Raw genomic sequence first — 15,674 nt, forward strand, 5'->3', positions numbered from 1 at the left:
AAAATCTCCCATAACGGTTGTTGTTTTTATATTTTTGTCTTCCATTGCTGTGGTGATATCATCATAAAAGTTATCATTTTCTTCCTCCTCATGTGTTGTTGTTGGAGCATATACTTGTATTAGTTTCATTCTTGTCTTCCTGTTAATCTCTAGTATGATATATCCTACTCTATCTGATATGCTCTTATACTCGATTACGCTTTGTTCAATTTTCTCTTTGATCAGAAATTCTATTCCTCCATATGTTTCGTCCTCCTTTCCTTTGTAATAGAGGCGATTTCCTGATTCTAGTTCTATACACATTTCTCCTCTTCTTTTGACCTCTGACAATCCTACAATGTCCCATTTGATTTTAGTTAATTCCTCTTCGAGTTCGTCGTACAGCTTTTCATCTTGAGCCATGGATCTGATATTATATGTCGCTATGTGTATTCTGTTGCATTCCTTCTTTTTCCGTTTTCTCTGATTCGTTCTTGTCGAGCTTTTGCCTCCCCATAGAATCCATGAGGCTGATCGGTTTCCCGATGTGGGACTCCGGATTTCTCCTACTCACCTGGGGTCCATTTCCGCTTTGTTGTAAGTTCGACATTGTTAGTTTGGGTAAAATAGCCTTAAAACACCACGCTGGCCAGGTGGGTTGGTGAGTTGTAGGGATCACATTTCCTTGATTCCCTGTAACTGTTGTATGGTTATCCCGCTCATACTCGGTCGCCAGAGCCTCGTCTGTTATGTAGCAGGAGGCACCAGGTAATTTTAGACTACCACTCGTGCAGGTGAGGTTGACTTTTGGATCGATTTATGTATTGTTGTTAAGTCGGATCCCTTACCTCCCCTCCCGATCAGAAGCGTAGTAATAATGAATTAACTTATTTCTTTATCTTGAATTATTATCTTTTTAGGTCGATGAATACAGTAATAAAGTTGCAAATTATTTTCTATGCCTGGGCTACAAAAAAGGTGACAGCGTAGCTCTGTTATTGGAAAACAGACCTGAGTACGCTGCTATATGGCTAGGATTGGCAAAAATAGGAGTGATTACTGCTTTAATCAACATCAACTTGGTATCGAAGTCTTTGCTGCACTGTATTAGTATTGTGAATGCCAAGTCAATTATTTTTGGATCTGATTTTGTCAATGGTAAGTGAAGTGTTAAATATGTTCTTCTTTATACAGGGTGTTTCATTAATAATTGTCCATATAGTAACTGGATAACCCTTAGCACAAAATACGAAGATTTGACCTAAAACACTTAAATAAAATGTGGTTCCTTACTGAGTTACAGGGTGTTTTATCTAAAAATTTAAAAATTAATTTTGCTCAACATTTTAAAACTATTCGACGTACCCTTTTCGTATTTGGCAGGAAGTATAGATACTGTACAAACTAGTAAATGGTGTTAAACAAACGTCTTTGTCTATTACCAGAGGCGTACGACGGGGGAAAGTGGATGGTTGACCCTTTTCAAATTCTATGGCACTGGCAAAATTGCTATTTTAGTTCAATTTTTGGATTATCCAATACTTTCCATGAAAATAATATTCTATTCATTCGTAACGATAAAGTCATTAGTTTTCGAGATATTTGAAGTTAAACATGAAACGACACGGTTATTTTGATTAATGTATTTTGTCGCTTCATTTTTAGTTTCAAATATCTCGAAAACTAATCATTTTATCGTTACGAATGAAGAGTATATTATTTACATAAAAAGTATTGAAAAATCAAAAAATAACACTAACATAGCAATTTCGTCAGTGGCGTAGAATTTAAGAAGGGTCAACCAGCCACTACCCCCTGTCGTACGCCTCTGGTAATAGCTAGAAACGTTTATTTATCTTGATTTAGTAGGGTGTATAGTACCTACACTTTCTGCCAAGTATGATAAGGATACGCCAAATAGTTTTAAAGTACTGGGTACAAATTATTTTTAAATTTTAATCATATGAATCATATTATCATAAATTAATCAAAATAACTGTGCCGTTTCATATTTAACTTCAAATATCTCGAAAACTAATAACTTTATCGTTACCAATGAAGAGTATATTATTTACGTAGAAAATATTGGAGAATTTAAAAATGGCACTAAAATAGTAATTCTACCAGTGGCGTAGAATTTGAGAAGGGTCAACCTTTCACTATCCCCTGTCGTACGCCTCTCGTAGTAGCTAGAAACGTTTGTTTATCAAAATTTAGTAGGGTGTATAGTAGTCGCCCTTTCTAACAAGTATGAAAAGGATTCGTCGAATAGTTTTAAAATGCTGAGCAAAAATAATTTTTAAATTTTAAGATAAAACACCCTGTAACTCAGTAAGGAACCACATTTTATTTAAGTGTTTTGGGTTAAATATTCGTATTTTGTGCTAAGGTTTCTCCAGTTACTATATGGACAATTAATAATGAAACTGTATACTTATTTTATGTTCGGTATACATACATATACAGGGTGTTTCAAAAAAAGGTAACCCCGTCTCTAGGATAGGTAAAAAACTGAAAAATAATTGGGGTTTGCTTAGTAAAAAATTTTTGTAACGCCATCCGTTTTCGAGATACAGGGCGTTGAAGAAAAAAAAATTTACACATTTTTGAAAATTGAAAAATTGAAACAAGGTTTAAAAACTCTAATTATTGTTGATTTATCGTCATAACAATCAATAAATGTCAGACTTGCATGGCACACTTGGAGAAAATAGAGGTATACCTATTAGAACTTTATCATTACTACCAGCATCAATTATTACTTCATAATTTTCAAATCAAAATATTCCGAAAACGGTACACAGTATTGAGTTTTACCAAGAGTACCTTTTTCGTGTAAAATTGAATAATGTTTAAGTTTGATTGAAATTTTGATTAATAATTATACTCTTAAAAAAGTTATATTGATTAATACTTAGTACGATCCGTGTAACTAGCGCGCTCTATGACGCGCTCTTAAAAAACATATTCGTATAAAATTTCATTACAATGTTGCCAGTAGTTTCGGCAAGTAAAAAATGCATAAATTTTTTTTTCTTCAACGCCCTGTATCTTGAAAACGGATGGCGTTACAAAAATTTTTTACTAAGCCAACTCCAATTATTTTTCAGTTTTTTACCTAGCCTAAAGACGGGGTTACCTTTTTTTGAAACACCCTTTTTTTGTATAGATGAGTGAAGACATTAAGACATAAGAAGAAAATGTAACAAACAGTGTATAAACGAATGGACACTAAATAGAAAAAAGAATGGAATAACCGCATAAGCAGAATGAGGGAGAACCGTGTGGTCGAAATAACAAGAGATAAATCACCAATAAACAGAAGAATAATTGTCGGACGACTGCGCAGAAAATGGAGTGACAACCTTCCATAGAAGTATCAACCACACCAATGAACAAGCAGAATTGCTTAAAAAGAGGAATAAAAAGGAATTTATATACAGAGATAAACATTTTAATTGTTGCAGTTTATTCTTCTGCATTCCTAATCATTTGTTTATTATTATCCAGTAGTTTTAAATTTTTAATCTTTATATTTATTTTGTTCACAGCTATAACCGACATAGAGTCAGAGTTAGGCGCTACCATGCTATTACAATTAAATACTTCTCCTGTGGAGATCATGAGAAATGCCCTTGATTTTCAGAAGTGTATTTCGGAATGCCCAACAACAGTAGCCTTGCGATCTGGTGACATGAGTGATACAATTTTGTACATTTTCACTTCTGGAACGACTGGTTTACCCAAAGCTGCCAAGATCACCAACTCCAAGTAATAATTGTTATGATATTTATTTATTTTATACACTCACCGGCACAAAAAACCGCCACCCCAAAAAATGGGTCATTTTTAATGTCTTGTATTTCCTAAACATGATGTCCGATTTAAGTAATTTAGAAATGAGAAGTTTTAAGAAATGAGTATATTAGGGAAAGTCTAGGTGTGGCACCAATTGATGCCAAAATGAGAGAGCATAGGTTAAGATGGTTTGGTCATGTTCAACGTTGAGACGTTAATCACCCAATACGAAGAATAGCTGAAGTGCAGATTCCTGGAAGGAGTAGGAGAGGAAGACCAAGGAAGACCTGGGGGGAGACGATACCCAGCTAACAGTGTTCGTATATATAACGTCAAACAAACGTCAACATTTTGGGAGAAGTTACGACAAATGTTACATCAAATTTTACCTAAAATATACGTAAAAAAGTCACAGCGATGTTACGTAACAATTTTACGTTATTTCTACGTAATTTTTTTAACGTCACTTTTTAGGAGAATTTTCGGTATAAATGATATTTATAAATAGGACTTAAAATTATTGTGTAAATAAAACCACATACATATGCTGACAAATTTATTAAATATTTGAAATAAACATTTTTATTATATATTTGACTTTTATGTGAGAGAAAGAGACAAAATTATTAATAGCTACTTTATATTACAATACATAAACATACCCTTGAAGTAATCTTCGTTCGTAAACTGCACACTTTCATATAAGGACTAGACTGCTTCCCCATTTTTAGAAGATATTTCCATACATTTCGTTTTCAACTAAACTGTCATTGAATAGAATTCTATATTGTTTATCCTATTTACGGAACGAATGAAACGATAAATTACTATTAGGTACGCTTTATCCAAGAATCACATTGAGGCACACAACAATAATAATTCGATTTTTTTTTACATAACTCCATACTCCATAAAAACAAACACGATTTTAATCACGGAAATGTAAGGTTAGGTATTAATGAAAGGTTCAAAATAAATCCGCGATGGCGCTGCAATCTCAAACGAGATCTTATACGTGTCTATACCTACCAAAAATCCACGTGTTAGAGACGAATAAATTCATACGCATTAAAACCTACCAAAGAGCCACGTTTCAGAAACGAATAAATTCATACGTATAATATACGTATTAAAATTTCGTATCAGTGACGTCATTTTTTGATAGATGTTACGTAACAATACAAAAAAACCTAAATTTAACGTTAATGTAACGTTATCTTGCTAGCTGGGTAAGGCAGAACATGTTGGTAAAGGGGATTAACATTGCTATGACCCAAGATAGAGTTGTGTGGAGAAATGCAATTAGGAAAGCCGACCCCGCATAGGGATAAGGCAAAGAGAATTATGATGAGATGTCCGATTTAAGTAATTCTTTTAATATGTTATAGCCTTATTCTTTAACCTTTAACTACGGGCGCCCAACCATGAATCTTAAATACGGACGCGGTGTACTCTATACACCAGTTACAAATAGCTACAGAAACAAAATTTCTTTAATAATTAGAACTATATTAAATTGCACAACTTGTGTTTAATCAATAATTAGTTTTTATATAATAAAAAATAAAACTAAAAAATAATTCAAAATGGTAAACCAGTGAGAAAAAACGAAAACAGTAATTTATTACATATTGAAACACCAACCTAAAAAAATATGCGAAATCTTTAAAATTTTTAACTAGGTAGAAAACTAAACACATACGAGTCTTTATTCACTTTCGTCTTCTTCCTGGTTATTTGAGTTAATACACTCAGGACAAATAATGGTGGAATGTTCTTTGCAAACCATTCTCCTGCATGTCTGACACGAAATGGTTGTCACTCTATTTTTACGCCTTCCGCAGCAACAGCACCTTCCTCGTATTTTTGCTGGTGGTTCTTCTTCTTCTTGTTCCACTACAGTAGCTTTATATTTCTTCAGGAATAGTTTTTAATGTAAGGGCAAACTCTGTATTTCAGCTCGTTCTGAAAGGTGTGGTCTCAACAAAGATAATTCCTTTAAAAATACCCTTCTATATTTTTGAGGATTGTTTATATTTGCAGCATTATACAGGATTTGGCTGTTGATTCCTGCGATGTTTAGGAGCTGAAAAAATATAACCATCGGCCACCTTTGCGTTCTCCTTGATACCGAGTATGTACCGCACATTTTATCTACTGTGTCGACACCTCCTTTGTGAGAATTATAATCTAAAATTATATTTGGCTTTTTTTTCTCCGGATCTACTGCAGAATCATTATGCATGGTTGATATCAAAGGCACAGCTTTATTTTTTGCAGGGACATATGACACTATAGTTACCTCTTTTTGAAATCCGAAAAGGGACGATCCAACTTCTCTTTCTTTATGTGGTAGGAACTCCAACGGCAGCTCCCGTTTATTTTTCTTTAGTGTGCCAACCATTGTTACTTTATCTTTCAAAAGATCATTGGCCAATGAGTAACTTGTGTACCAATTATCACATGTCAAGTTCCGGTTTTTCCCTTTCCAGTCTTGAAGTAAACTATGTACAATATCAGCAGGTTCATTTGATTTGTTGTAAGGTCCTTGTGGCTGATTACCACAATACACCTCTAAATTTGTAACATAAAATGTCTGGGCATCACACAATACAAATACTTTTAACCCATACTTTGCAGGCTTGGACGGGATATATTGAATAAAACTGCATCTACCTCTGAAAGGACATTTCGTCAATTGTTACTTCTTCTCCTAAACAGTAGTTATTGTTGCAGTTCTCCACAAAACGATCCAGTGTAACTCGAATAGCAGCAAGCTTATCAATTTCCTTGCGTATCCCTTTACTATTTTTGTTATCAAATCTTAGAGCAGCAAGCAAAAATAAAAATCGATCAGCACTCATGCACGCTCTAAATATTTCTGAGCCGGTTCCGTCTTTAGTCCACAATTCAAGAAAATGTGTATGGTTTTGCTTTTTAGTTCCTGCAAGAAGTAGTAGTCCGATAAATGCCATAATTTCTGTTTTTGTTGTGTCTTTAGCCCGTCTCGGCCGGTTAAACTTTATTCGCATATTTGCAATTTTCAAGTTTGTACACTCAACTATATTTTCAATAATGTCGTCACTAAAAATTTTTTCGAAAGCACTTCTCTCATTGGTAATATCTATAGCACTCAGCTTTGGCACAGGAAGTATTTTTACAATATTTTTGCTGGGAAGTTTTGCTAAATAACTCTCACCATCGCTCTCGTTATCTGAATCAGAAGACTCTTTATCATCTAGTAATCTAGTTCTATCTCCGACTCAGTGTTATAATCGTTGTCTTCCGTAATTTCTTCCTCTTCTTCTGACGAACTAGCATCCTCTTCCCCCCTAACTTCTTCCTCAGGTTCTTCTTCGAACAATGCTTCAGCCATAGCTCTAAGCTCATCTTGTGTGAGACTTTTAGGGTTTCTAACACGCACTCGATCCCTATAAAAAATATTTCTCCTAAGTTTCCATTTCACATTTTTGTATACAAAGTACAATGTAACATTTACTACACAGAAAATAACTCGTTTGCAGGTAATTTAAAGTTTAACATTCGTTAAATTTACTTCCATAACTATGTGCGTGGTGTACTGAAGGCACCGTTCGGGAACTCACTTTGATATTTTTTATCACAACTCAACTATTCGATCAAAAATCACGTATCGACTGTAACAGACAATGGTTGATACTATACTGATAGGTTACGTCGAGCGCCGTAAACGCAGAAAATAGTTTTAAGAAACGGCAACCAACTTAACACGCATGGTGTACTGTGTACACCGTAGCCCGTAGTTAAAGGTTAACAATATCGCTGTAATAATATTGTTGCTAGACAGGTACATTGTCATTGTATACAGGGTGTACGAATCAAACTATGTTTTTTTCTCAAACTTGGAAACACCCTGTGGAATGTTCTAGCTTTTATAAAATACTGAAATTAAAACCCAACTATAGCCTCAGGTTTTCTTAACATTATGTTTTTTATCACCAACCGTCACTAAAGTCATTCATTATTGTACTCATCTGCCCTCATTTGCGGCAGTAAAGTAACACTTTATTGTACTGAAAGAAGAAGTTTACTTTACCTGCCGCGATTAATCGAGATTCGATGTAAGTGGTCGATGGCAGTAATCAATTATGTATTTGAGTTAACTTACAATTTATATACTTTAATTAATAAAAATATTGTACAAAATTTACAACATTGTTAATTAAATTTATGTCAAAAAGTGAAATTCGGTAGTATTTTGTAATTATATTCATACAAAATAAATCAAAATTTTACCGATTTAGTAATTATTCAATATTCATAACTATCGATTAAAAATCGAAAGCGACATCATGCAAAAGTAATCTGTCATTACTGTCATGCAATATGCAATTTTTATTACGTCTAAAATCAAAAATTTAAAAACGTTCTTAAATTGTAAATTATAAGTAAGTGTTGAAACCAATATCAAATTGTTAACGATAAAAATCTGTATGCACCACGTCAGTAAAGACTCTTTATCGAACTCGTCTGTTATTCGCCTCGCTCGCTAACGCTCGCTCTGCTCATAATCTCTAATAAAGAATAACTTTACTGATTTGGTACATAAATAACTATTGTTTCATTAGCTTATGTTGGATAATAAAAAAGTTAAGCACTTTAACAACTACCCCTGTTTTTCGTCAATACAGGGTGTTTTTAAATAAGTACGGCAAACTTTAAGGAGTAATTCTGCATGATAAAATAATGACAGTTTGCTTTATAAAAGTATGCCCGTAAATGCTTAGTTTCCGAGATAGGGGATGTTGAAATTGTTCTTACAAACTGACGATTTATTTATTGCTCTAAAACGGTTTGTGATATGCAAATGAAATTTGGTAGATTTTAAGAGGTAGTTATTACGCATTTTTTGGCATACAATTAAGAATTTTATATTCACCATTGGCGTGCATACGGGTATAAACATTTTAGATATATCCCGTATGCACGTCAATGATGAATATATAATTCTTATTTCGCAAAGAAACTGTACAATCATCTTCCGTTACAACTTAAATCTGCAACATCTTTCCCTAAGTTCCGTAAAATGAAAAAAGCCTATTTATCCAAAAGACCATATTATTCAATAGAAGAATTTCTCAATCAATAACTAAGCAAATTGTGATTCATACGCAGTAGCATAAATTTGTCAGTTCCTTATGTTGTACCTATTTTATTTGTTGTATGTTCAATTTGCAATTAATATAAATTTTGCAATAAATTGTTTTTGTCTTGGCTTTTATATTTTATACTGTACATTGTTGACTATTTATCTAATTTTAGTAAATTGTAGTTGTTATTTGTTATTTATATTATGTTTTTCTTTTGACTGTATATAAGCTTTTTCCATAAAATTGTAAAAATTTTCAGTGGCAATAAAGCATATTTCTATTCTATTCTATTCTAAAAAACGGAATGTTAAAAAAACCTGAAGCTATAGTTGGGTTTTAATTTCAGTATTTTATAAAAGCTAGAACATTCCACAGGGTGTTCCAAAGTTTGAGAAAAAAACACTGTTTGATTCGTACACCCTGTATACAATGACAATGTACCTGTCTAGCAACAATATTATTACAGCGATATTGTTAAAGAATAAGGCTATAACATATTAAAAGAATTACTTAAATCGGACGTCAGGTTTAGGAAATACAAGTCATTAAAAATGACCCATTTTTTGGGGTGGCGGTTTTTTGTGCCGGTGAGTGTATTTAAATGTTAGGTAGAGTTTACACGAGGGCTGCTGTCGTGCGTTATTACATACAATATATACTGCATTAGAGACCTTGTGTGTTTTACACGAATGGGCACAACAGTGACATGAATGCAGTGTACAAAAATGAAAAAAAAAATGATAATGGCACTACCTGGGCACTAAGAAAAAGGTTTGTGATCTTAAAATTACAATTTTTTAGCATATTTTTTTACAATGGACAACATGGGAAATACCGTGTGTAATATAAGCAACGTTGCAGGAGTAGAAAGTTTCAACACAGGTAGGCAAAGGCTTTCTGCACGTAGAAGTTTTACCTGTTCTCTTATGATATCTGGTCATGGATAGGCTGATAGCCAGAGTCAGTAACGACAGGCGTCATGTCCTGTCCTGGCCTATTCTGATGACCTAGTCATGTTAGCTTACGGCAAATTTAATGGTACATCAGCATAGTCAGAGATAAAATGCAACATGTTCTGACTGTTATCACGGGATGGACTTCATAATTACATATGCATTAAGCAAGATGCAAGTGAATGATTAAATTTATGACTAAATGGCAACCATATACAAGCCTAAAGTACAGTGGTACCTCGACATACGAGGGTAATTCGTTTTGTAACCTTGCTCGTATGTCAAATTGCTCGTATATCAAAGCAATTTTCCCCATTGAAATTGACTGAAATGTCATTAATCCGTTCCAGTCGAAAAGAAAACCACCTTAGTTGTTTTTGTTAAGCGTTTTTAAATAAGAAAAATGTTTTTACAAGAAGAAACATTTGTATTTATAAATAACAAAAAATACATAGATACATGAATATTATTCTGTCGACACATATTTGCTCTTTGCTCTTTGCTCGTTGCTCTTTGCTCTTTGCTCTTTGGTCTTTGCTCTTTGCTCTTTGCTCTTTGCTCGTCCACTCTGAACGCGGCCTAAGAAAAAGTGAGGTGCTTACGGAAGCGCTTAATTTGTCGGTCCAAGTAACAGTCACGTACAGACCCGTAAAATGATCTTTATGGCGGTACCGTAAAGATCTATTACCAGTAAAACTACCTTTTATTTTTATAATATAAGTTAGAAGTAGTTAGTCAAAAAGAGGAATGAATTTTAATAAAAAGCGATTCCTCGTCTCTCAAATTTTGCGCTCATCTCAAAGTAAAACATCGCTCCCTCGGCGGCTCGTATCTCAAAACACTCGTATATCGAGGTTCGAGGTACCACTGTATAACCAAAAAATACATAAAAGCATTACAACAAAATATGACGGAAACAAGGCTGCTACATATCACCTCTTAAAAATCTATCTTAATGAAACGCTCTCATTATACATTTAGCTGGCTTCCAAGTCTTTCTAGCTGAACAGTGGTATATACTATATGCTTAAAAAACTGGAAGAAGAGTACACAAGGTGGGGTTTCCCAATGAATATACAAAAAATTGAGTACCTAGTTGCAGGAGAAAAACCAGAAAGCCTACAAATTAAAATCGGAACTCTAAAATCAACTGAAACCTACAAATACATAGTTATAGTAAGCCCAAGTAGCATACAAACAGTTAGTTCAAATAACGTTAAACGCATTAACACAAAAATAACAAAGACATGCATTCCAGGATTGGCCAAGCAAGATCAGCCACTAGACAGTTGTAGATATTGTAGAATAATGAAATAACAAAAGAAAATAAAAAAATATAAAACAATAATAGAAAGTATTGGTTTTGTAGCACCGACCTCTGATAAATAAATCAATAAATAAACAAACAAATCAAAAATTAAGACCATGGAAATGAATATTGGAGACGATGTAGCCTGGCTCACTAGACTTAATAGAATGTGAAAAGATGATAGATTGAGAAACGAAACCAAACGACTGCACTGGTATGTACACTGTACACCTACAGAGAATGCCTGAAAATAGGTGGCCAAAAAAGATAGGAAAATGGACTTCACTCACTAGAAGGAAAAGAGGTAGACCAAAATGATCCTGGAGAGACAATGTCGAAGATGCAGTGACCACCAGAGATTTAAAAATTGAATATTGCCTCGACAGAAAACGCTGGAAATTAGGATGCAAAAAATGACGCCAGCTGTAGAAGACCCATCATTTTTATGTAAGGTCAGGTGGGGTAATAGGCCTGGATCCCGCGTACAAAAAACGTTGATTAATAGCAAGCTGAAAATTTGTTAATAGCTTAACGGTTTCTAGTCGGACAAACTTTGATGTATGGGAACACTGGAACAGGGGAAGTTTTATTTGTGGAACAGGTTGAAAATTTGGTTTGTTACCATTTCATTAAATTCTCATGTAAAAATCAGACTGGTATTTATCACCAACTGGGCATTTTAATAAGTCCAACGTCCAACACGAAGAACATGTCAAGTGACAGGAATGATATTGGTGATAAATAGCAGACTGATTTTTGCATGAAAGTTTAGTGAAACGGTAACAAATCAATTGGAAGTTCTGTCCGACAAAATACATGGGACATTTTCGTAATCTGATGTTCCAAATTTTTAAACTGTTCCACAATTAAAACTTACCCTGCTCCAGTGTTCCTGTACATCAAAGTTTGTCCGACTAGACACCGTTAAGCTATTAACAAATTTTCAGCTAGCTTTAATCAACTTTTTTTGTACTCATGATCCAGGCCTCTAAGTGTGTAGCAAAATATGAAAAGTTAGTATATTTACATACCACATTTTGAGACCAAGTAAGATTTGAAGCTAATATGTAGGTTAATATAATATTTTAATATGTATTACCTACAACTGCTTCATTTTATAACTTTTCACGGCAATGACGTCACCATATTTTAATTGTTTTTTAAACTATGTCCGTAGTACACACTTCCCCCATTTGAAGGGGGAAGTATGTCTATGATTAAATTTTTAGCTATGAATCAATAGAAATGGAATCTGGGTAAATGTGTACTTTAAAAGCGCAAAAAAAAATTTAAAATTCCAAAAAAAAACTTTAAAAAGGGTAGGTAAGCCCTGTAGTTGGCTGTATACCTTTCATAAAACAACGCAGAATGTAGTAAACATTTCTGTTGTATGTCATCATCATCATCATTGGCTCGACAGCCCTTTCTGGGTCTTGGCCTGTTCCAGGATTCTTCTCCACTCTGATCTGTTTCGTGCTTTTTTTCTCCAGTTTTTTATTTATAAGGTTTTTATATCATTTTCTATTTGTTCTAAATATCTCAGCTTCGGTCTTCCTCTTGTTCTTTTTCCTACTGGCATCTGTTTGAATATTTTGTTTAATATTTTTGAATATTTTTGTCTGTTGTATGTAGTTGTAGGAATTTATCAAAAAATTTCTCAAAATGTATCCACAAGGTAGTGGAAAATTACAATGCACAAAACGTTTTCGGTCAAAACTGACCATCATCCGTGTGAACGTCCAGTGTACAAGTATTTGAGACTAGCCAATTGAGTTGGTCGTTAACTTTTCACTAGAACACTATGTGCAATTTCGAATAAGGATTGAAGTACATTCACATGGTATTCCATAAATCTTAATACATCGACTTAATGTCGACTACTTTTCAATGTTAAATGTAGCAATAATGTAATATAGAGGATTTTACACCTATTAAAGTGGCTAGTTTCAAATACTTGTACACTGGACGTTCACACTGATGATGGTCAGTTTTGACCGAAAACGTTGGTGCATTGCAATTTTCCACTACCTTGTGGATACATTTTAACGTATTTTTTAATAAATTCATATACCTACATACAACAGAAGTTTTACTTCATTCTACGTTGCAAAAAAAGTTTTAAAAGTCAACACAGAATGCCGATGGTACTTAATTTTAAATGGTACGTCTAGCATGAAATGCGCATTTAACGTCAGGCTCAGACAGAAGACAGAATGACACTTTTCTAGTTAAATAAAAGCAAAACGAATCTTGGTTTCAGTTGGCCTAATAAGCGTTTGTATTCTTATTTAACGAATCATAGATGGCGACACTTGTATATTGTATATAACTATATTAAAATATATTTCGACTTTACACACTTACTCCGAATACAAACTTTCCCCACCTGACCTTACTGTTTTTGCCAGGTAGTGCTGATTTTAAGACCTATAGTCTACATCTGTTAGAAGGAACAGGTACATGCTATTTTTTTCAGGTACAGTTTTTCTGCGGCTGGTATATACAACATGGTTGGAATAACGGAAGATGACATATATTACAGCCCACTACCATTGTATCATGCTACTGCTGGAATGATGTCGTTGGGATTGTGTATTTTATATGGTGTTCCACTGGCCCTTAGGAAAAAGTTCTCAGCATCTGCGTTTTGGAACGATTGTATCAAATACAATTGTACAGTAAGTATATAATCTACACAATATGTAATAATTAGTCAAATGGTTTCAATTTATTAGTGATAAATAGAGCTCGGGAAATATGCACTTAAAAATCCCTAAAATATGCATGCAAATATGCACAAAAACAGTTGAAATATGCACTTAAATATGCATTTTATGCATTTAATGCATATAAATAAACAACACGGCAATCCTTGTTTTAAAGGTATTTAATTATTTATTTGATGTCAATGGACTGTCGAGGCATTTAAGCTAAATAAAAAAGTAAAAAAAATATTTATTGAAATTTCTATAACCTACATCATTATATTCATTTGTTACAGTACATTATTAAACGTTTTACTAATTTTTCTACAGAAAAACAGCCGTAGGTATATCTGATTGTAATTGTTTAAGCATACACGGAAAAACTTCTTTCTACTTCACATGAAGTTAAGAAGCAAACTTAAAATATTGTCCAATTGAGGGTTCTACCTATAAAATTAAATCATCTTCACATTTCCCCATTTTAATAATATTTTTTTAGTTATTTTGTGATATTCCTCATTTTTCTTTAACGCCGTGCAGAATTTTTGATATACTTTGTTGGTTTCACCAAGGCGTTTAATTATTTCATTTAATGAATTGATAATTTCAATACTTTGGTCTAAAGAAATGTTTCGCTTTTTTAATTTAGTAATTGGCTAAGAAATATTTACCAAATTGGTTTGAATATATGTCAAATTACTTTTTCAAAACGGTTTTTTTTTTAAACATCCACACATTTTTCATAGCACCTGTGTTACGTCTACATCGAAACTACAAATGACGTCTATAATTCCCCCCAAAATGTGGATTATGAAATTTACAGAATTTAACCATGTTCTCCATCTAGTTATCACAGGTTCAGGTGGTAAAGGCACATTAGGTAAACGATTTTTATACACCTATACTCGCAGAAGGGCTTTTAAAAATATGTTTTTATTTTTGATAGAAGGGTATTGACCATTGGAAATTCCATCCTTACAGTTTGTAGCCTCCTGCTACTCTATTTGTAGCAGAAGCGTGTTCTAGACAAGTAACAAATTTGAAAAAATATTTTTAAATGTTGTCCACTTTTTACTGTTTTCAGTAACAAAATGTGACGGCATATTGTAGAGTTTCCTTCGTCTCCTTTATTCGTCTCCTTATAAATTGTAAAAGGCAGATATTAAGGATATTACCAGAAAGTGGTTCCACGAGAATTTTCAGATTTATTGTTTAGATCTGAGACTTCTCATTTCTCTTTAAAATGCATCTATGCAAAAAAATGCAAAAAAGTCTAAAAATATGCAATTTTAATAAATGCATATGCACTTACAAAATTTGTCCAAAATATGCAAATATGCACTTAATATGCATTTTGCATATTTCCCGAGCTCTAGTGATAAACAATATCTTTTTCTTCGCGTGAATCCTTATAGACGGAGAGGCAGCGCTGAAAAATCTCTTTAAATTTACTAAAGCTAAATTTTTCACGGTTGATTACTGTGATTGTGTAGAGAAACATACTGCGGTCGGTCAAGCGAAACGTAGAACAGGGGTTACTGAGAGGGTATCAAAGTTGCTTTCCTACGAAGGTAATTAAATCCATTTACTGAGGCTGAAAATCAGTACACACATTCTAAATTAAATATAAATAAAAGTTTTTATAGTCGGTCAGCTGTATGACGGGACAGAGCTGGTTGGTCGACCCCAATGAATGTACAAGGCTATTCACTATAATATTTTGACCCCCTTGTAAACTGATTTATTTACAGAATTAGAAAAAAATGTATAATATAAAAGTTATTCGATTTTTCTAATTATG

The 15,674-nt window shown here is 33.4% G+C and overlaps 1 protein-coding gene across 1 annotated transcript in view; it reads left to right on the forward strand.

The window, feature by feature from the left end:
• The window catches only part of LOC114332567 (long-chain fatty acid transport protein 4), a gene marked incomplete in the record, with an annotated part of 350,190 nt that overhangs the window by 310,038 nt on the left and 24,478 nt on the right, over window positions 1-15,674 (forward strand). The window contains 3 exon segments of the mRNA XM_050654162.1: window positions 900-1,137; window positions 3,531-3,750; window positions 13,645-13,846. Of these exon segments, the coding sequence (XP_050510119.1) occupies window positions 900-1,137; window positions 3,531-3,750; window positions 13,645-13,846 (660 nt within the window).

This window comes from Diabrotica virgifera, chromosome 6 (genome assembly GCF_917563875.1).
Source record: "Diabrotica virgifera virgifera chromosome 6, PGI_DIABVI_V3a".
Taxonomy (NCBI): domain Eukaryota; kingdom Metazoa; phylum Arthropoda; class Insecta; order Coleoptera; family Chrysomelidae; genus Diabrotica; species Diabrotica virgifera.